General features: G+C 36.8%; 1 protein-coding gene across 1 annotated transcript in view; it reads right to left on the bottom strand.

Moving 5' to 3' along the window:
• SCML2 (Scm polycomb group protein like 2) overlaps positions 1-13,702 on the bottom strand; it is a 59,133-nt gene extending 45,431 nt beyond the window's left edge. Inside the window, exons 1-3 of the mRNA XM_062574303.1 lie at positions 13,636-13,702; positions 7,400-7,468; positions 479-549 (exon numbers count right to left, since the gene is read on the bottom strand). Coding sequence (XP_062430287.1) covers positions 479-549; positions 7,400-7,468; positions 13,636-13,657 — 162 coding nt within the window. The 5' untranslated portion in view covers positions 13,658-13,702. The remainder of the gene's footprint in view (positions 1-478; positions 550-7,399; positions 7,469-13,635) is intronic.
• Positions 13,703-21,120: the final 7,418 nt, after the last annotated feature.

Raw genomic sequence — 21,120 nt, 5'->3', positions numbered from 1 at the left:
GTAATAACATTCTTTACCGTGAAAATAGTACTTCTTCAGTATTCCTGAGTATTTCCCTTGTTTCTTTTATCTTCAGTATCTACAATTCCTTGGCAATAATCACTCTGCTCAGAAAAATCCAAAATTCAACACATTTGGGAGATCCACTAAAGAGGTAATGAATAAATTCTACTACTATGTATACACATACACACAAATATATATATATATATATGTACACACACATCTTGTTTACATATATATATGCATCTAATCTTCCTTAAAAAGAGAGTCCAAAGCTATCATGTTAATGAAACCCTCGAAGTCTGGCTTGAGACAGATATCAAGAATAGAACATATCAGTAGCTAGCTTCTACTAGAGAAATTGTAGCTAGAAATCAAGAGAAATCAAATAGGAAGTTTACAAATAGTATACAGGCAGCTCATCTCATCAACATACATACATTCACACAGGCTTGCAGAACAGTATTTGGCATACCTGTCTGAAACAATGTAGAGGAGCAGCTACTGATTCATTCTCTTTCAGATAATCATCCCAATTAAATTGTTCTGGAAGACATAAAACAAATGAAAAAAAAAAAACATTTTTAAAGGAAATTTAAATAAAAAGGAGATTTGGGGGAAGAGAGGGAAAAAACCCCAACTACGTTGCAGATAATTTTTTTTTCAAGAACAGAGTTACTTTAAAATGGGAACTCCACTTTTAAAAAATATACAATCCTTGAAATAGTTTTAGGAGTTCTATTAATCCATAGCATGGATCACACAACAGGCAAAATGAATATAAATCTCCCCCAAATTCTTTTTCTGTGGTCCACATAAGAAGATACAAGCCAAGGATATATAGATTCAGTTACCCGCTCAAAAACCTCCCAAGAATCCTTGTACAAATCACATTAATCTTTCTGTGTCTTGATCTCCCTAACTGTAACATGGGAACAGCAGCATTTCCTACCCCATAGGGCTACTGAGATGATGTATATGTGGCATAACCACTTAGATTCTGTCCTTATAAGATGAAGTATTTGAAACGTATATTAATCCAAACCACATACTAACCCAAATCTACCAGAAATCAAAGGTATTAGCTCAGTCTGTGAGTGTGATCTTACATAAAAACACAAAAAAAACACAAAAAAACAAAAAATAAAACCAAAACAAAATTAAAAAAGAAGAAAATCAATACGCCCCACCCTTCTAACTTCACCTTTGTGACTTTCTACCCAAAGTCTACTAATGGTTAATGCTCGTATGGTAAAGTATGTATCAGTATAACGTTCAGCAACAAGTAACTTCAGCATCGTCATATCTTTTTTTTTTTTCTAATGCTAATGTTGAGACCTTTTTTGTGCATGGGTGGATGGGTGTATTTTACATTGGATTTACTCAGTGTTTAAAGTTTTACATTAATGGAACAGTAAGAATACTAATGTCAAAGATATATGCGAGCATTACTTAAATTAATACAAGGCACAAGAGAAAAACTACAGTAGTTCAGCTAACATTTTTTGTTCTTATAATTATCTAAGTGAACTTTTTTGTTTATTTTTCTTGTTTGGGAAACTGGCATCTTTTCGAAAGACTTGATAACAGATGAACCCCCAAAATGGTACAATGGTGCCACCTAGCGGTTCAATCCACTACTACTTTTCAAAGTCTGTATCACAATTCCGACATGGCAATGACTGGGAAATCAAATTAGGTTTATTAGTAGTCCCTTCAAGAACACTCTTGGGCACAGTTAAATGCATTTTGGCAATTTTCAGGAGAGGAGAAACAAAAACAAGAAAATCTAAACAGAAAAAGACAGCATTTTGAGCCACTTGTATACTGCTTCTCTCTGAAGGGTATTCATTGCTTTGAAACCTGTTTTTAGTATTACCATAGCCTTTAGTTGAAAAGATATAGTGCCTCAAGCAACGAGAATTTGAACCCTGGGCCAGCTGAGATCCTCATTTTTTGGCATAACTGCTTCAAGGGGTGAATGATTTGTCCATGAAACTGCAGAGGACATCTGGCTGTTAACTAAGTAACAAAACTATAAAATCTCAAAAGGTGTTAATTTGGTGGACTGGACTGTATTTAGCCTGGGTGTGACAAGGATGGTTTGATAAGACATCTTGGAATTCAGCCTATTTTGCAATAAAATATTTATTAACACATTGGTACAACAACGATGTGTTTTTTATTGCCCACAAGAGGCAGCGTACATTAAATGTAAATCAAGTCTTTGTATTTCAAAAAAGGCACGATCAGGAAATGACTTTCCCCAAAAAGTATCCTCAATATCTGTTGGTCATGTCATTCTGGTAAGCCAAGAAGGCCGCAAATATTAAATAAGATAAAGCACTAGCAAAGTTTTGCTTTACAGAAGTTCTTTTTTTGAGTCTAATAATAAATAAAATTGCCACTACAGGTTGATTTCTGATCTCTTCCCCTCCCCCCCAAAAAAAGTGGTTTTAAAATATAACTTTTATTCTACTCAATTCAATAATATTAAACCTACTGAAAAAAAGAAGTTGCCTAGGTCCTAGCTATATCACATCCAACATGATGGTAAAAGCTATAATCATAAATCAGAGCCTCATTGTGTTAAGGACCATACAAATACAAATACTTCAGAGACACCACCTTTCAACAGGAAAGACCTTGACACACTTTCTCTGAAAATACTGTCTCCAAATAGCCCAGCAGTTCCCAAATAGTCAGCTGTTATAGCAGGACTGTAAATTTGATGGGATGACCAAAAAGTACAGAGGAAGACAAAGCAAGTTTTCTTTCCAGGGAATAATATCTACTAGAAAACTGCATGAAGTAGCACAAGCAGCCAGTTGCACACAAATCCAAGAGGAAGAACACACTACCTGGCTCTTTGCTTTAAATCCTGGATGTTAAAAACTCTTTTATCAAGCAAATTCAATTTGAAGCTTACTTTAGGATTACTCCACCTGTGAGGATATGCTGTAACAAGTTAAATAACAATATAAATTACTGCAGTGATAGAAAAAGGAGATGAAAGTATATTTGTAATATATGTGTGTCTAGGAAGACAATCATATGATAATACTTCTACAAAAAAACCTTCTCTGTAGCCAGCGTGTACAGGTAGAGAAGCAATTGCTTTCTGCACATTTCTAATTTTAAAACCCTAAAAAGCATTTCTCAGCAACTTCTGAGAAATAGAAGTCCATAAGAAAATTAGCTCAGACAATGATTTAATATGCCTTCCTCTTCCCACTCAAACCTGTAGGCTGAATAAATCAGCTTAAGAAAAACCTACTATGCAACACGCACAACTTTATCTATGAACCCATCAGCAAAGTGAAAACCAGAACGAGAAAAGGATTTTTATGCTGAAGGACAATGCTAAGAACAAATCAATATATAAAGGGTGAGGGGAGGAAAATCAGAATACAATTAAGATTTTTTATAAAAAATTAAATAGTTTACAACCAACCCTAGAATAATATGTTTAAAAAGTGATCTAAGACCCTCAGTATGGACAAATAGCCTGATTAGTTTAAATATAAAGAAAATAAGTTTATGGCATGGTTACCTGTACAGGACTGCAGTCAATGACCCATGATGTTCTTTCCAATTCTACACCAATACTGCATCACTCCTTGACCAATTCTGCCAATCGAAAAGTAACTTAAACCAGAAGGGATCCATGGAGGTCTCCAGCTCAACCAGCTGCTAAAGGCAGCCCCAATAAGAGCAGGCTGCTTGAGGCACTGCTGGCTTTTGAGTATCTCTATGGACAGAGACACCAGAACCACACCAGACCCACCCCTCTTCCAGGGTTTTAACACCTTCACTGGGAAATTTTTTTTCCTTATATGAAATAGGTATTTCCCATGTCCTAATTTGTGTTTGTTGCTTCTTGTCCTCCCACAGCACCTCTCAGAAGAGTCTGGCCCTGTTTTCTCTACATCCACCCATCAGGTAACTGAAGACAGCAAGACGCTCTCCTGTAAGCTTTCTTTTCTTAAGGTCGAAGAAACCAGCTTTCTCAGACTCTTCCCTCATGCATCATGTCCTTCAATTTCTTGGTGGACTGCCAGTGGACTTGCTTCAGTATATCCATGTCTTCCTTGTACTGGGAGCTCAAAACAGAACACAGTACTTCAGATGCAGTCTCACAAATACCAAAAAGAAGGAACTAATCACTTCCCTCAGCCTGCTGGCTACAGTTTTGCTCGAACAACTCAGTATGCAGTTGGCTTTCTTCACCACAAGGGCACACTGCTAGCTCACGCTCAGCTTGCTGCTCACCTTTTCTGCAAATCTGCTTTCTAGCCAGCCAGTTTCCTACCTGCACTGTTGCATGGGATTAGTCCTCCCAGAGGTGCAGGACTCTGCATTTGTCTTTGAATTTCATGAGGTTCCTGATGACTCATTTCTCTAGCATGTCCAGGTCCCTCTGAATAGCAACATTGCCCCCCAGCACATCAGCCGCTCATCCCAGATTCATATCATCCGAAAACTAGCCGATGGTGTGTTCCTTCCTCTCACGTAAGTCTACCAAGAAGACATAAAACAGCATCAGCGCTAGTATCCATCTCTGAGAACGCCACGAGTAGCCAGCTGCCAGCTGGACTCCCTGCTGTTGATCAAAAAATCTTTGAGCTCAGAGGTCCAGCCAATTTTCTGCCTACCTATCCAAATCACATCTCACCAGTCTGGCTGTAAAGGCACTGAAAAAGACCATACCCGAGGCCTTGCTTAAGCCAAGATAAGAATCGGTCATCTTACCATGGAAGACTGCCAGGTCAGTCAGGCATGGCTTGCACTGGCAAATCCATCTTGGCTGTTCCTGAGTACATTCTTGTCCTTTATTTGCTTGGAAATGGCTTCCCGGAGGATTTGTTTCATAGTTTTCCTGAAGAGTGAGGGTAGGCACACCAGCCTGCAGTTACCCAGATACTCCCCCTCTAGAAGACTGGCATATTGTCTGGGGTTTTTCCATTCATCAGGAAACATCCCTAACCACTATGACCTTTCCAAATGATAGAGGTGCCTTGCAGTGACGTCAGTCAACTCCCTCAGCACACTTGGAGGCATCCTGTCTGCTTCCAAGTACGCATGTATGTCCTGTGTGTGTATGCCCAGGATCTCTATCTTTCTCTACTGTATGCAAGACTTCAGCTTAGTTTAAGTATTTAAAAAAAAAAAATAAAGATTTAAACCGTGAATTCTGTCACTTATAAACAGAGTTAAGATTCTGGTTTATTTAGTTTAGTTTAATACAGTATCACCATAGTCTAGATGCTGTTTAAACAGAGGGAGCACCTCATGTCTTCTTATCTCATCCCTAAGTTTCCTGTGCAGACATCAGAGACTTCTGACACATACCTGTGTCTTTTCTAATCTTCATCTCCCCATCCCTTGTCAAAGATGACAAAACTTCTCTTTAATTTTGGTTTACATATTCTTGCAAATACAGTAAGTGAAGTATAAAATATGTTGTATCCTCCCTTAAACCTTTTACTTCCTTCCACATACTGTGATGATTCAAATGGAAGTTTACTACTCCTGTACTTCCCTACCTACTTTAGCCTATTTATTCATCTGTTCTTCTCACATTACTCTTTCCTCTCCTCTTCAACTTCTCCTATCACACATCCTCCTGAAAACTCTTGAGATTTAGTGGATGTTAGCCCAAAGTATTGTAAGGTATTTTTACTTTTCAGCACAAAGAGAGACTCTTTGTTCTCCCTTCCCACCAACATGCAGTAACACAGGATAAAATTATCACCTCATCCATATATAATCAGTGATGTTGTGTGATCTCGAGCAAGTCACTTTCTCTAGATGTTTGAGAGAACTGAGTCTAGATCTCATCAGTAAATTCAGTACTCAAATGCGACACTAACAGCATAGTTCCCAGTGGAAGAATACACAGATGATGGAATAAGGTTCATCTGCTTAGCACTGTTTCCACACAAAGCCTTTTAAATGCCCTGCTCTACTACACAAAAAGGCAGGGAAGTTTTATAGTGACTCCTTAAGCTGTTACCTTACTCACATATGAAAAGCATTGGTGGGGGGGACTTATGTGGTATTAGCATTATTTTAAAACATAGACATGCTATTTGACTTTAGTTTGACTGAAGTTCTGCTCTGCTAGAGACAGAAAACAAGACAGAAAACATTTTCTCTCATGTCTCCAAGTAACAGGGAAGAATAACAGAAACTACTGCCAGGATCCCTCCCCCCCAAAAAATGGAAGAAACAGGAAGAATCTGACCAATGGAACAGCAGAAAGTCTACTGTGGCTGGTGATAACAGGTCATACTTGTATGTGATATCATTGCCTCAACTATCTAGTTATCATGTCAATATTTCTACATTGTTCCAATGACCGCACTACAGTAAGTCACTCCTCCTCTGGTATCCAAGAAAATCTCTGTACCAGGCCACCCATTAGGAGTCCAAGGGCATGGGACTGGAAGTACAGTGAGAGTTTAAGTAACCTAGCGATTTGTTATCAAAAGTTAACTACGGACTCTGATGCTGCTATGTTTCTACTTCAGACAACAGGACTTGTGACATTTCTTACTGACCCACATTCAAGCAACCAACGTGAACACATGAAAAGCACATAAAGAAGCCGTTGTGCTCTCAGTGCACCTCACAAAGACTAGATAGCCTCTTTAATTAGCAAGCTGTTGAACAGAAAAGCAGGCAGCAAACCCAACGTACATGCCCTGTGGCACCTGTTGGGAAAAGCAATGTCTAAATTTGGTATTCTGTTTTCAAATCAACTGTTTTTTTATATAATAAACTGAGGACCATTTCTGGCAAGTGTGGAGCTTCCTCGGTTTATTATATTAAAAAAACAGTTGATTTGAAAACAGAATTTGCTTAAAGTAAAGTTAGAATCCCAGGCAATTAAATCCAGTTAACAATGGTAAAAATTCATACTATTACAGTGAAAAGCCTTATCCTGGAACCAGCAAACACATGAGGAAAAAGAAGATAACTGGGGCAGAAGAGGCACAGAAAAGAGAAATATATGATTAGAAAATCAGCCAAATAATAAATAAATAATAATAATAAAAAAGAAATCACTGTTCACAGGATGGTTTTGATTATATAGAAATATCAATAGTTGTCTTAGGCTAGTAAAACTGCCAGGCTGAAGTCAAGCCATTTCAAGCATCATTTGCTGTACGAAAACATATTTTGTTAACCAAGGTAGACAGAAGCAACAGTGTTTTAAACTACCCATCAGTAATAGCCAAGGAAGTTTGGGGGGGGGAGGGGGGGAAGAATAAAAAAGCCTCAGGAGACAGTATGATCCAGATCTCTCTCTCTATATAGAGAGAGAGACAGATAGATAGATTTCTTTTTTTAAAGGTACCTTAACTGATAACCTGACAGCTGCAATACCTACCACTTTTTAAAGATGGGTTGTTTGCCTGATGATTCTTTCCATGTTTCTCTTTTCTAATATTCTTTGAATCTAAAAGACAAGATTCCATTACATAATCAATGTAATATTCACATCATAATGATGTCCACTGTAACACAGAATGCTTTCAAACAATACAGAATACGCTATCTTAAAGACTTTTTCAAATTCATTTCAGTGCATAATCAAAAAGGCATTTGTATAATAATTTTACTCATTGTACTATTTTTTCGTTTAAAAATATATTGAGAAGTATAGCATGAAAAAGCAGAGCTTTTGAGTATTCTATATCACATTGTTAAAAGCTTGTTGCAGAAAACAGTTTATTATCTCTACAAAGAGTAACCCTGCTCTGATTATTAACAATTTACTCAATCTACACGCAATTTGAGATCCTTAGAATCACTAATTTTTTTTTCTTGTCCAGACCACCCTGAACTGAGAAACAAGGAAAAAAAAAAAACAAAAAAAAAAAAAGTAGTGTATTTTTGAGTTGAAGATTCCATTCTATCTTTAATTTATTGAATAATCAAATGCAGGCAACTACCTCAGTGTCCATTTTACTTATAAAAAATAAACATCAGAAGAATTCAACATATTGCCATGATTCAGCTCTTTCTGTATGTGGTTGTTCTTCAATAAATAATGAAAGAACTGGAGTGGAAATGATGAACATCACACATGGTTCACCTGTACTCTGTTTCAAGCTTTACTTACAGAAAACATAGAAGAGAAAAACCAGTAGGGCTTATCAGCGCTGCAGAAATAACTGCATCTTAAGTCTCTGATCACCAAAACTCCTCTAATTCCAGGCTAGGAGTGTATTTGTATCAAGTACGAGCTCATCAGTACGTAAGGACTTAAGTGTAAGAGAACAAAATAATCAACTATCAATACAGTCACCCTGTAAAACTGAACCATTATGTCACCTGCAGCAACTCACATGAACTAGGACAACCAAAGCAGTTAACTTAAGTACTCACCTTCCGAGAAGAGCAACCTGTAACTGACTCCATGCACAACTCTGAGGCATTAGCAAACTTTGAGAGAATTATTCTGCCATGCAGAGCCGGATATTCTTTTTAAAATCTGAAAATGTACTTATATTTCAATTGCCAGTTCAGTGTTTTATTTGAATTACATTTGAACTGCAGTCCACCAGCGTCAAAAGCAGATAACCAAACTAACATATTTTAAACACAGAAAGGTAGAGTGGCACTGGCTCTCTCATCTTCTCCACTATAGGTACAGCATCTCTCTCTCTCTCTCTCCCGCCCCCCTTTGATCACGCACACACATATGCACTGAAATCTGGCAAGAAATTAAGTTTGATAGACTCATTTCTATGTGTTTGTGTACAGATGAATGACAGAGAACATAGGTAATGAGAAAGTGAATGCCTTCTGCTGATTTTTGCCAAGGAAAGGCCATATTGCTTTACTTTTTATTCCATTCAGCAGACTTCATGTATGTTTTTTCAAGAAAGAAGTTACATATAGGTATGTTTAGTTTTAGCTATACTAAACAAGTTTCAAGTATTGGCTCCTTTTTTTAAGCAAACAATTGTTACATACAGTTTTAATACATTCACATGCATGACAAACTTGGCATTTCACTGTTAAAATGGTGAGCAGTAAGTCTAGCTAAAGCATATAGGGAAAAAAAAGAAAAAGCAATACCTCTTCCTTTAACAATTTTTAATACAGCAAGCCAAATAAGTATCAGTAAAGCCACTGTATAGAGAAGCATTGAACCAGAGGTCAGGCATTGTTAGAAGAAATCTTTTGGTCATCCCTGACAGTGCACTGTCCTGAGAAGTGGACAGAGATCAAGGAACTACCAACCTGTCAGCTCACAGTGGTTGGATACTGTCTGTCCTTTACTGGACTGACTTAAATTTTCCCTGCTGCTTCTTCTGCCTTTTTTCCACTTCCTTATTAAAAGATAAAGCACGATTATCCATACAATAATTATGCAAAGGCCTGCCACCAGTTTCTTAGAGGATGTGAAAATCTTGTTCTGGGCTCCCTAGTACAAGAGAAATGTAGAGCTACTGGAGTGAATCCAACAAAACGCCACAAAGATGATGAAGAGACATCTCTCACGTATTTAAAAAAAAAAAAAAAAAAAGGAGAGAGAGAGAGATTGAGAGAGATGGGAGTGTTTAGCCTGAAGAAGAGAAGGCTCAGGAGAGATCTGATCAATGTGTATAAATATCAGATGGGAGGGCGCAAAAAAGATAGAGCCAGACTCTTTTCAGCAATAGGACAAGAGGCAGTGGGCACACTGAAACACAGTGGGAAAGTGAAACACAGGAAATGCCATCTGAACCAAAGGAAAACCCTTTTTCCTGTGAGGGTGACTGAGCACTGGAATAACTTGCTCAAAGAGGTTATGGAGTCTCCGTTCTTGGAGAAATTCAAAAGTCTTCTGGACAGAGTCCTGGGCAACACGCTCTACGTGATCCTGCTTGAGAATCTGTGATTCTGTGAAATACCTGTAAGGCTAAAATCTCACAAATGGCCACAGCACGTTGAGAAATTATTTATGTTCTGCACTGGTTGGCTCTCTTTTCATGTTTCAAGAGAAAGACTTGAAGAGTAAGAATGAATAACTGCTTCCCAGGAATACCCAAAGGCTGAGAAAACAGAGTCATGAAAGAGTATCTATCCACCAGTGTTAGATCTCAAACAAGATGACAGCCTTTCATTATCAGAAAAATCAAGAAGAAATGAAAGAATCTGGAACACCATAGCCTGCACACCAGATGAGTTTTCACTGACCATCACCACTCCATTTACTTCCCACATCACAGTTAGGTTAATGCGTATCTTAGAAATACCACAGCAAACATGAAGCTGAAATGCAACACTTTCAGGGACACATTTCTTCTATAACCAACCATTAAAGAAATTATGAGAACAAGTGATAAAGATATTAATGCAAAGAAGTGGATTCCTCAGTAGCAGTTTAAACATTTCTTTTCTATCTGGTGAAGACACCTTCATTTAAAACAGGCTTGAAGCATTGTCACTATCAGTTGTTCTGGACAGCCAGAAATCTATACTTTAAGATCCTTGAACAAAACTCCCCTAGCACATGCCAGTATCCAAAGAGGAGTGAATAAAAACAAGATTTTTTTTCCCAAAGGCTCCCCTTGCCTTTATGCATTCCAATCTTCAATGTTGCAAGGCTGTTACAAAGCTGAATATTTTACCTAAGCAGATGAAAAACTATTAACAGTAAAAGTTACTTACCTCTCTTCAAGTGAGACACCCTGTATCTACTACCATCTCCCACCAATCAAAAGTTTTCCCCCAGTTTACACTTCACAGACGTTGTGATGTCTTAGTCTGGAGTGCCTCTCCAATGTCTGTATCCCAGGTGGATAAAAATGTATGGATTATTTTTAAAAGAAAATATAAGATTTTATTAAAATACGGTTTTATAAAGATGAAATATATGTTTTTAAATATATATTTGAAATTCTGACAGTTCAAATTCTAATAAAGTTAGTTTCAAAGATTAATGAAAATAAGATTAAGAAATGGAGGAGTATTATGCCAATCACTGGGCTGAGGGAGATCTCTGGATAAGCATATAACACTTCAGTGAAACTTTAAATGAGATTATAAAAGAGGGCTTTTCTTCCAGGTACGAAGAACATTTTCTTTTCAACTTCTTTAGCTAGTTATGTTCAATGACTGATTTCCATCAAAGCTGAAAATGGACTTGAAAATGGGAACTTTATTTTTAAGAGAAAGAAGAGACCTATTCATTCTGAAGTACTCAAGTTCACAGTGACAAAAAAGCAGGCAGTTTAACTCATTATTTATCTTCCTCTGTTTATAAAGTCAATTTTTAAGAGACAAGTTTGAGTTTACTTTCACAACACATACAATATTTTTAAGTAATTTTAATCAAAACAACAAAAATGAAATGTTGCTATTTTGGATTTAATTACATGCTTTTCAGCTGTTAAACTGCAAAAACAAAGGATAAGATATTGTTATCAAAATATGTTAAATATATAGTAATATGTGCATATGTATTATATATATTAAAATAGTACATATGTACAATATCTCATACATAGTACATCTATTATATGTGTGCAGACATATATACACACACTATGTATATAAAATATATCCAGTAAGTATTATATATACAATTATATATATTTTTTAAAACCCCATAAGAAGATTTCGTTCTTCTAAGGAGCAATATTAGAGTACAGGATATACTAAATTATGAAAGCAGCATATTTTATGTTCACCAGATAAGAGTTTTTCACAGCATACTTTATAAACTAATGCAGCAGATACAACACAAGATCAGAATAGATTACATAACGTGGTGTTTTCTGCTTACTGATTCAAAACTGTATTTGTTTACATCACTGTACCCTATCTGTAACCTCAGAATTCTTCTGCTGATAAGATTATACAACAGAAGACAGGCAAGAGTAACAACATCTATCACCCAAGAAAGCAGAGACAACGAAGAAACTAGACAAAGCTATCTTCACTGGCTTGTGAATGAGACAAAAAGAATTACAAGCAGAAAAGGCACCTTTAGAACATAAAGTCTAGTAAAAGATAGTTCTGGTGGCCAATTTATTTTTCCTGTTAAATATGGCCACATTGAACTCCAGTTACTTGCCTGAGATACTACAAAAAAGCACACTTCCTCTGCGAATAGTTACGCTTTTGACAGTAGGAAAGCTTTGTCTGTAGGCTGGCAAACACCTCTTCAGACAGCATTTGTTTTTAGCAGACAAAAAGAGTAGTGTTCTACATGAGGAGGCATATGTTTTTCATCTTCTAAAACCTGCATATTTTCTTGCTGTCCACGGTGGAAGAAGCTGGCAGTCATGTTTTCAGGATTTGTACAGCTATTTCTTAGATATCTTAAAGTCTTCTACACAGGCTTGTGTTCAAAATATGTCAGAAGACCACTTTTCTCAAATAAATCTTTTGTGTCTTCTTGACAGATGTTAAACGCCTTTGGGTAACAAAAGCATTTGATCTTCCCATGCCACACAATAACCTTCATCTGAAGGCAAGTTACTAAGATGAGCTAATATTCCCACACAAAGATGAGCCCAAGTCTTAAGACCTATCATAGCCCAGGAAGGGGCCAGTCACCTTCACTCCCTAGCACAGAGGATTGTGAGCACCTCTTAGCTACCCTTCACCAAACCTCAGTGCACACAGTTGAAGATACCAAGACTGAGTGAATCTGAGACATCTCCTTCTATTTCTTTTTGTGCTTTCTCAGGAGGTTTAATCTTATCTTATCTGCCAGGAACAGAGCATTTCTTTTAGGATATTTAGACAACAGCCATGTAGAAAATCTGCAAGCAAAGGGGGTAGGCTTCCTCCATAAACTCCTGGTACAACAATTAAATGGATGACCACTGCTATTATTATAGCAAGAGACAATTATTTACCAAAGGAGCACACAAGCACATAAAGCAACTTGGGCTGAAGGTGGAAGAAAGCTCAAGAGTGTTACACAAAAGTGTTAGCAACGTTTTATGGGGGACAGCTACTCATTTGAAAGCTTTGAAAAGCAGCAGCAACCCAGCCTTGGACAGCAGACCTTTCTCTTACTACATTTTCTTTGTTCCACTAACCCAAACACATTCGTTACTTCTTAAGTCTCATTCTTTAATTTAGCACTTAAGTTAATTCTTGATTAACTTCTCCGGAGATGACACAGAAGAAATCAAACTTTCATGGTACACTATGCGTTTGTAAATAAATTTCTTAAACTGTTCATTTTATCTCCAAGAGCTTGTGAAAGATAGCAGCTGACGCAATTTGCTGTGGTAAAATTTGATTCCCAGTATTACCAGTTATCTTCCTGCTAAATTAAGCAGTAGTTAAAGAATAAAGGACTACTTTTTATTTAATATCACATCTAGACACACTCTTCTATTTTAAAGTAGGACAACGGTGTCAAGATTGTCAGAGGACAAAGTTGTTTTCACCGAACTATATAGAACAGCTCCAAGAGATGCTAAATTTAGCATAGTTACTTTAAAACAAAAGTAAAGTATGAACTTATTCATGTTCAATACATATCATTACCTCCCTTCTTTAATCTAACAGTATAGTAACTATCAAGTAAAATCCCATCACCTTCAAAAAAAAGACAGTTAACAGTTTACTCATTTTCTTCCCTCTTGGATAAAAGCCACCAGGCCTTACCTTTAGCTGCTGTTCTCCCCATGGTAACACTTCTGTGATCTTCCTTCTCACAATAAAAAGGCTGAAGTTGAAAGGCCAGTTAATTCTTCCTTTCAGCACAACAGTTTCCTGTGGAGTAGTAATACAACATGTTAGGGGAGGGGGGGTGTTGGGATTTGGGATTTTTTTGTATTGGTTTATAATTATCTTGCCAATTTAAAGTAGAAAAGGTTTAATAAGCTATTTGTAGAATAACACTGTGCAAACAACGGATATATCCAAGTGGCAAGGGTTCAGAAGAAACCACATTTTTATTTCATTGTTTGACTGTTCATTGTTTAATGGTTTGCATTTTCAATGGGTTACTAATGCAAGGAAAGATAAGTAACATAATTCATTCTCTCCCCCTTCAAAAAAATAAAACCCACATTACTGAAAAATGGAAGAAAGGCCCTCCTGTCTCACATATGCATAGTTTAACAATCATCACTGTGAACACTTTCGGATAAAGCACACTATACTCCAGAACTACAGCAGAAGGGAGAACAAAAGTATTGATGTAAGAAGTCTACACAAAGGCATAATTGTTAACTGATACAAGTTGCAATGGCAAGTGGTATCACAGAGAAGAAAGCCCGTTAGGGGTATATTGACTTCAGATAGAAGCAGTGATCCACATCCTTGTAGGCTTTAGAAAAATAGAAGCGTCAACTTAGCTAAACCACTGTAAAACACCAAAAGCAACTTTTTTTTTTCTTTTGCTACTGTTATTTTTCCACTCCAGCATCTAATTTTTTAAATTTTGACTGTATTCAGCTGAAATCAAACTCACTTGAAACTTTTCAGCCTGGGAGCAACAAAATCATCAAATTTATTATCCTCTTCCATCTACTCAAGTGGATGGATTATTACTCAAGTAATAATGAGTAAAAAGATATTAAAAGTTCTGAATTATCATTTTTAACCAATTCCTTTGACCATTTAAGTTTGGCTACAGGAAACATTGTTAGAAGCCACACTTTTCAATATTATATAAAAAGAACAGCAGTGAAAAGCAAGGTATCTACTTGTAATGTCTTGAATCTTATAACCATGTGCCATAAAAATTTAAGTATACATATTGCATATAACAAAAAAAGGTGTCATATACATGAGTATTTTCCTTAAACTGGGACATTTCTGCAAAATTTAGATCAACTTGCATACTATGATGGACTGCATGATGAAAACTACTTATACAGTGCAAGTCCCATTGCTAAAATAAATATGGTTTTGAAAATACCAATGAATGAAAAATTCTGTGCCGAACATGCTGCACAGTTATTTAAAAAACTCAAAAGACTGAGTCTTGGAAGTAGATATAAATAAAACTGAATGATAATAAAAAGGAAGCAGTTTTCACTGCACAATAGCATTCACATAAATGATCGGCAGGATTAAGAATAGAAATCCTTTTAAGCCATCAAATAAATTTGAAATACTTGATACTTTTGTAGACTCCCCCAAAAAATTCAAAGCTTTTCCTCTCTAAGTAATAAATTGTGAAAGGTGATGTGGAGTCAAAGTAGCTGTTTTTACAGATTACTTTAAAACAGTGCATGGTTTTTATCTTTTTGTTCCAAGTACCAGATTGCACTTGGTGCAGTAATAAAGATTCCAACCCTGCAGTGATAGTCATCAAGTTTAGCACAACTGGAACGTCTGTCAGAACATAAAAAGGATTCCAGCATTTCATTAGCTTGTGTTGTACCAGATAGGCTATTTTACAGCATGCCCATAAGCCTGTTAAAAAATACAGGACAATTTAAAGTTCTGAAAATGATGCTTGAAATAAGGCAAATCCAACAGCAGGAATACAATATATTTCTATTTAGAAGAGGTGCTACTGAAAACCTACTTATACCTACTGTAGTCAATTCTGAGTCACTACTAGCTTGTAGATAGTGCTGTCTGTCACAGAAGACGTACTCAAGAAAGGTATTTCTGAGCCTCTTATCTAGCAACTACTGCACGTTGCTGAAGAGTAACACAATGAAAGCCAGCTTCCTCCAAAACACAACAGAGTCAGTCTGAAACAAAGTGTAACTTCTTTTGCAGGGGCAGACCTAGAAACAGCTCTTGATTACATCATGTAACTAAGTAGCAAATTGTGAGCAAGGCAGTTATGTCCTTTGCTAACCAACACAAGTCCCTTCAGAATGCTCCCAACATCATCAGCCTGACTCTAACCACAGCCCCCCCTCCCCTGATCAGAAGAAAACAATGACTAAATACGGGGGAGAAGCCCCCAAGGACTTTTGGGAAAAATTATGGAGAAAGCATGGATCTCAAGGCATTCTTGTATGTGCAACTCATTAGGAAAACAGAGAGAGTGAACATAAAGTTTGGGTTAAGAAAGTAATCTAGCTTTTAGAAATGAAGAGGAAAAGTAAGTACAACAAAACAATGTATGAATAAACAGAGATAGAAATGCAATGGCCAGGCTGAAGGGTAATGGAGTTAGGGGGCACAAAGGAAAAAAAATGAAAAGCAAAGGTACAAAACCTAAGCTAAGAACAACGCTTGTTGGTCACAAACAGAAAATAACCAAAAAGCATCCATTCAGGGAGTGGAAGTACGGAATCTGTGTGGGGACACCTGTGAGAAACTGTTTACTGTAAACTTCAGGAATTGAAAAGCTACAGAAAAAAAAGGGGGGGGGGAACAAAAGCATCACATTAGATTCACCGTTAGAATATTTCTAATTAAAAGAATCACGCAGGATCCCAACTCCCAGGAACAGCAATATTTACATCTACATTTCAAATTATCCTGAAATTCAGTTTTACTCCTTCCTTACTTAGCTTCTCCTACATCAGTTACTTGTTTTAAGATCAAATAGAAAGCATTTATCTGCCTTCAATTCTTTATTAAGGTTTTTATTGTCAAGCCCCAAATCACTTCTACTAGCTACCTCCCACTGTGCAAGTCCTTAGTGAAAAAGAAATATATTAGTACATAAGCCTAAACCATCCTTTCTGAGCTGCTACTACGTAATGCTAGATGTCAGAACACAGGATGGAAAATGTTTCCTGTCTGACACTACTATTCTAATTTGGAAAAAAAAAAATTCAAATGGCATGTATTGCCACATTTCAAAGAAGCTATTATTTTACAGAAAATGTCAAAATCATTCTGTGTTTTGTCTAATACAATTCTCCATTATCCTTCTTGCTCTAAGCCAATCATTGAACCAAGCTAACCAGGTAAATGTTCTGAAAAAATCGTCCATATTTAGAGCTTCCCAGAGCAAGTTTATCTTGACAGCATACCTGCTCATGAAAATGTATAGAACAGAATTATGGACATAAGCGTTTTATTTAAAAGAAGCCTAAGCACCAAGTAGACTGTGAGCTTAGTTCCCAGTGAAATTATTGTTTTCTGTGGTAGTGACTCAGCATTTCAGACTCAGAGATAAGACAGAGAAGCCAACTTTAGAGGCAGTTAGCTTTCTGACCCTGCAACTGGTATAAATGGAGTAACTTAGAGCTCAGCTCTCCAGTCCTTGGGGGAGTAGGGAACAGTCATTCATTGGCAGTCACAGCTAGGCAAGGGCTGAGGCTCTTCTTTTACACAGATACAAAGCTGTACGACCTCCAGAACTCAGAAGAGGAAACTAGTAAGAAATCCACCCTGAAATACCGATCTTCTTAATTCTAGGTTGAAATAGTCATGTTTGAGACTGTATCTGAACAGGGATTTATACCTTTCCCTCTCTTTCTTAATTCTTTTTCTTCTATAGATTCTTCTAGATCAAACTCCCATATGCAAGGGGGGAAAGAATTATACATAGTTAAACAGCAAAAATAGTTAAGAGCAAAGAAAAAGCACAATGTAAACAAAGCAATATCCCCTCCTGATCTTTCACTTACACCAGACCTACACTTTGCTTTTACCTCCACCACTGAAATGTTATTAACTTTAGAAACCTAAGAGTTACAGGTTATAAATGCTGGTCAGTATCGACATGCTCTTACTTCTGTTACCATCCCTTCCCTCCTTCTGCTCATTTGTAACAGGCAACACTTCAGAGAGGCATCCATGGAAAGGACCTTCACACTCTCCTCTCTGGACTAACATACAGCGCAAGAGTCATGATTCTGACCTCAATTTCTGTGTAGGGGTAACACAGCCCAATATGCAAGTACAGTTGTTTCCAAAACAACTGTGATTTTTTTTAATTGTTGCATTCCTTCAAAGTTTTTGTTCATGAATTTGGAATACTTTTAAAAACCTAATTACCTTTTCATCTCTTATCTTTTAAATAAAAACATTGTTACATACCATTTTCACAAGTCCTTAAGAGGCTGAAAAGATGGAAGGAAAAAAAAGCAGAAGGAGACTTAAAACAGTATTTCTATAACTTTAAATACTTCCAAGCCCCTTTGAAAAAACAGGCTAGTTACCCAAAGCAAATTTTATGTGCAGACTCATCGAGTATCCTTTAAGACATAGCAGCACACACCTCCTTGATTTCTGTCACAGAGATTATCAGCAAGCGCCTTTCAGAACATATTGCTCTATCATTACAGAAAAGTAAGATTTGGAAGATTAAAAAAAAAAAAAAGATTTGCACAAATGTAACACAAGTTTTATAGTTGTAAAAATCAGCATTATTTATCATTACACACCATTTCAAAACAATACTAAAGATTAGGGGTTTTTTCATTTATACACACAAGTATATAATGAGTAGGTGTTCTGACAAACTTAGTCTAAATTAGAATCTCTTCTAGTTCACCTTCTCTATAAAAAGAGTGAGAATCTTTTCAGGAAAGTAAAATAAACTTCAGTATTTCATATGGCAGCTCTTCTAATGAACCAATAGATGAGAACACCTTCTCTTCTAGTTAATAAAAACAGAGTTAGGAGAGCTAGACTTTTGTCAGATTTACTGGTTTTCAAGGGGAGCAAATATTAGGTATATATTTGAACTTTGTTATAATAATACATATTTCTTAAGTGGTGTTAAGGAAAGTAAGTAGGTAATTACTGCTTTAAAAATCATTTTGTACTGTCATTTGCCCTAACATCAGGATGAAGTTTTCTGCATTTGCAAAGTTTCTTAGAAATACATTGGCAGTGTACAACTCACTATGTATCAAATAATTAACATAAACCTCTAAGCTATCAACAGTAAAATGCCATCTGTAAACAGTCTGCCCTTTATACAGGTAAGTTTATGACCTGCTTTAGAATATGAGCAACTGTACTTACAATAAGTCATACACTTCAAAACCATAACCTCACAATCCATACTGACTGTATTATTCAGTACAGAGCAAGGCATTGTGTATTTTAAAAAGCAACATTAACCGAATTTAGACCAAAGACTTGTCGCAAAACTTCCTGAAATGAGAAATGAATACTTTATGGGAATGGCAGAAAACAAATGTCTCAGTAAAATAATATAAGCAGTATCAACTAATAACAGAAATACCTTATGTCAAGTAGATTTATTGTTTTCTAATTTGACAGTAATTTAAAAAAAATTTTGAAGTAGAAAGTTTAGAGTTGCTCTAATGTTACCAGTGGAAAATAAAAACAGCCCCTCACCCCCCTGATCCTGCCTGAAAAGCTTGAAGATGTGGGGTTGTAAAAACCTGAAAAAGGAAATGGTATGTGTGAAGTCAGCAGTTCAGCCAGGCAGCTGGAACCCAGTCTATTAACAGCTTTAAATATTCTTAAAATGCCAGTCTTCCCACATGAAAGGGTATTTTTAATGTTATATTCAAATAAATTAAAATATAGCTCAAAGCATTTACATTTCTGTCTATAGTAAAACTGTTTGTCAGACTGTATTTACTAATACATATTTACAGTAGCATTAGAGTTTGACAAACCGTTTAAACATTTTGGTAAATTCACATCTCTAATACCTCTGTGTTATTTTCCACTTCCCTCTTCAAGCCTGGAGCATTGTTCCTAAAAACATTCATCAGTATTATTCAGCATGACTTCACTCAAATCAAACTCAGATTTCTGTCATGAAACAAACCAATTAGAAGATGCACAAAAAAAGTACAATAAGCACTGCATTCCCGCATGAAATTCTATATATTCACAGATTTATCTTCTCCTCCTTCAGCTCAGCCTCCCTTGACACAGAAGAGAGCTTTCTAACTATTTGTTCTGTGAAGCACTATGCATACCTTTAGCACAGTGCAAATAAGACAGGTAAGGGAGAAAATAAATTGCTATTGCAAACAGTAAGAGATGCCCAGAAGCTGGTATGGAATGGGATGCTCAAGATCCCTATATAGCTTTTCTGCACTTGTCTTTTACAGAAAACAAGCAATATCAACAGTTTTAAATGCAGCAATCTGAGAGAGAGTGTGTACACAAGGGGGCTAGGAGCAGAAAGACAAGCAGAGGAAGAAGGGCAAAAAGAGATTTTACAACCTGTTAGACAACTTTGGCTTCCTTCCTTCTACCTTGCCTCCAAATTCTAAAAGAATTGTGGAAGCTCAGTTCAGATATGATCTAATAGAGCCCTATCCATGCTTTGCAGAGCTGACATCCATCCCTGTGATCCAGAGTAGATATTAATCCAACAGAGTAACCAGAAAAATACAATCATCTTTTATTTGCTGCAAAAAATCTATGAGCAACAAATACAGAGCACAGCTTTTTTTTTTTTTTTTTTTTTTTTTTTTTTTATTGGTAGCACAGAGAATAGTCTTGGGACATTTCTGCATATCATCAGTCTATTCTGAGCACCTCACATAAGTTAAGCTTGTTCTGAAGCAAAAGAATTTGCCTCTCCCAGCTTTTACTCAATGTCAACAGTAACACACTTCTGCTACCATCTTCCTCCAGTGCTTATGGTATCTCCTGCCTCTCTCCCAAGAATCCAAACGCTTGGGACTAGCTAACTGGGACTAGCAACCACCGTTCATTAACAAGGGCAGAGCTTGCCTTATCACATCTATGCCCTGCTGCAACACACTGCAACGTATGCTCCTTTACATAATGGGACAGCTACACTACACTGGTACCACATGCTGCCTGCTGGTGTCTAATCAGGGCACGCACGCACAGACACACACGCACACACACAAACCAAAATTAAATTAACCCTCAAGGAATTTCCTGATACCTCACCTTTCAGAGGATGTTTCTGAGGGGAGGAAAACCCAAGGTGGCTGATTATAGCCTTCACTGCCCAGCTGCATTCTAGGCACACCCACTCCCCACTGGACTGGGCATATCTGCGCTACTGGTAGTTACAGCTTTCCTTCCCCACTTCTTATTTCTTTAGGAAAGAAACAATCCTTCTCCAATCCCCTTCCATAAGGGAGTGGAATCCTCGTCAGATATTGCCAAAAATATTTGCACAAACATTCACAAGCACTGTTCAATGTTGCTAGACATTTCTGCAGATAATAAAGTGCTGACAGGTCACAAAAAAAAAAAAAAGAAAGCCAACGCTAAGCAGCACGGAGAGGCAGACAGCTGCAAACGCTC

Source organism: Rhea pennata, chromosome 1 (assembly GCF_028389875.1).
Source record: "Rhea pennata isolate bPtePen1 chromosome 1, bPtePen1.pri, whole genome shotgun sequence".
NCBI lineage: Eukaryota > Metazoa > Chordata > Aves > Rheiformes > Rheidae > Rhea > Rhea pennata.
This window is presented reverse-complemented; position numbering and strand designations above follow the sequence as displayed.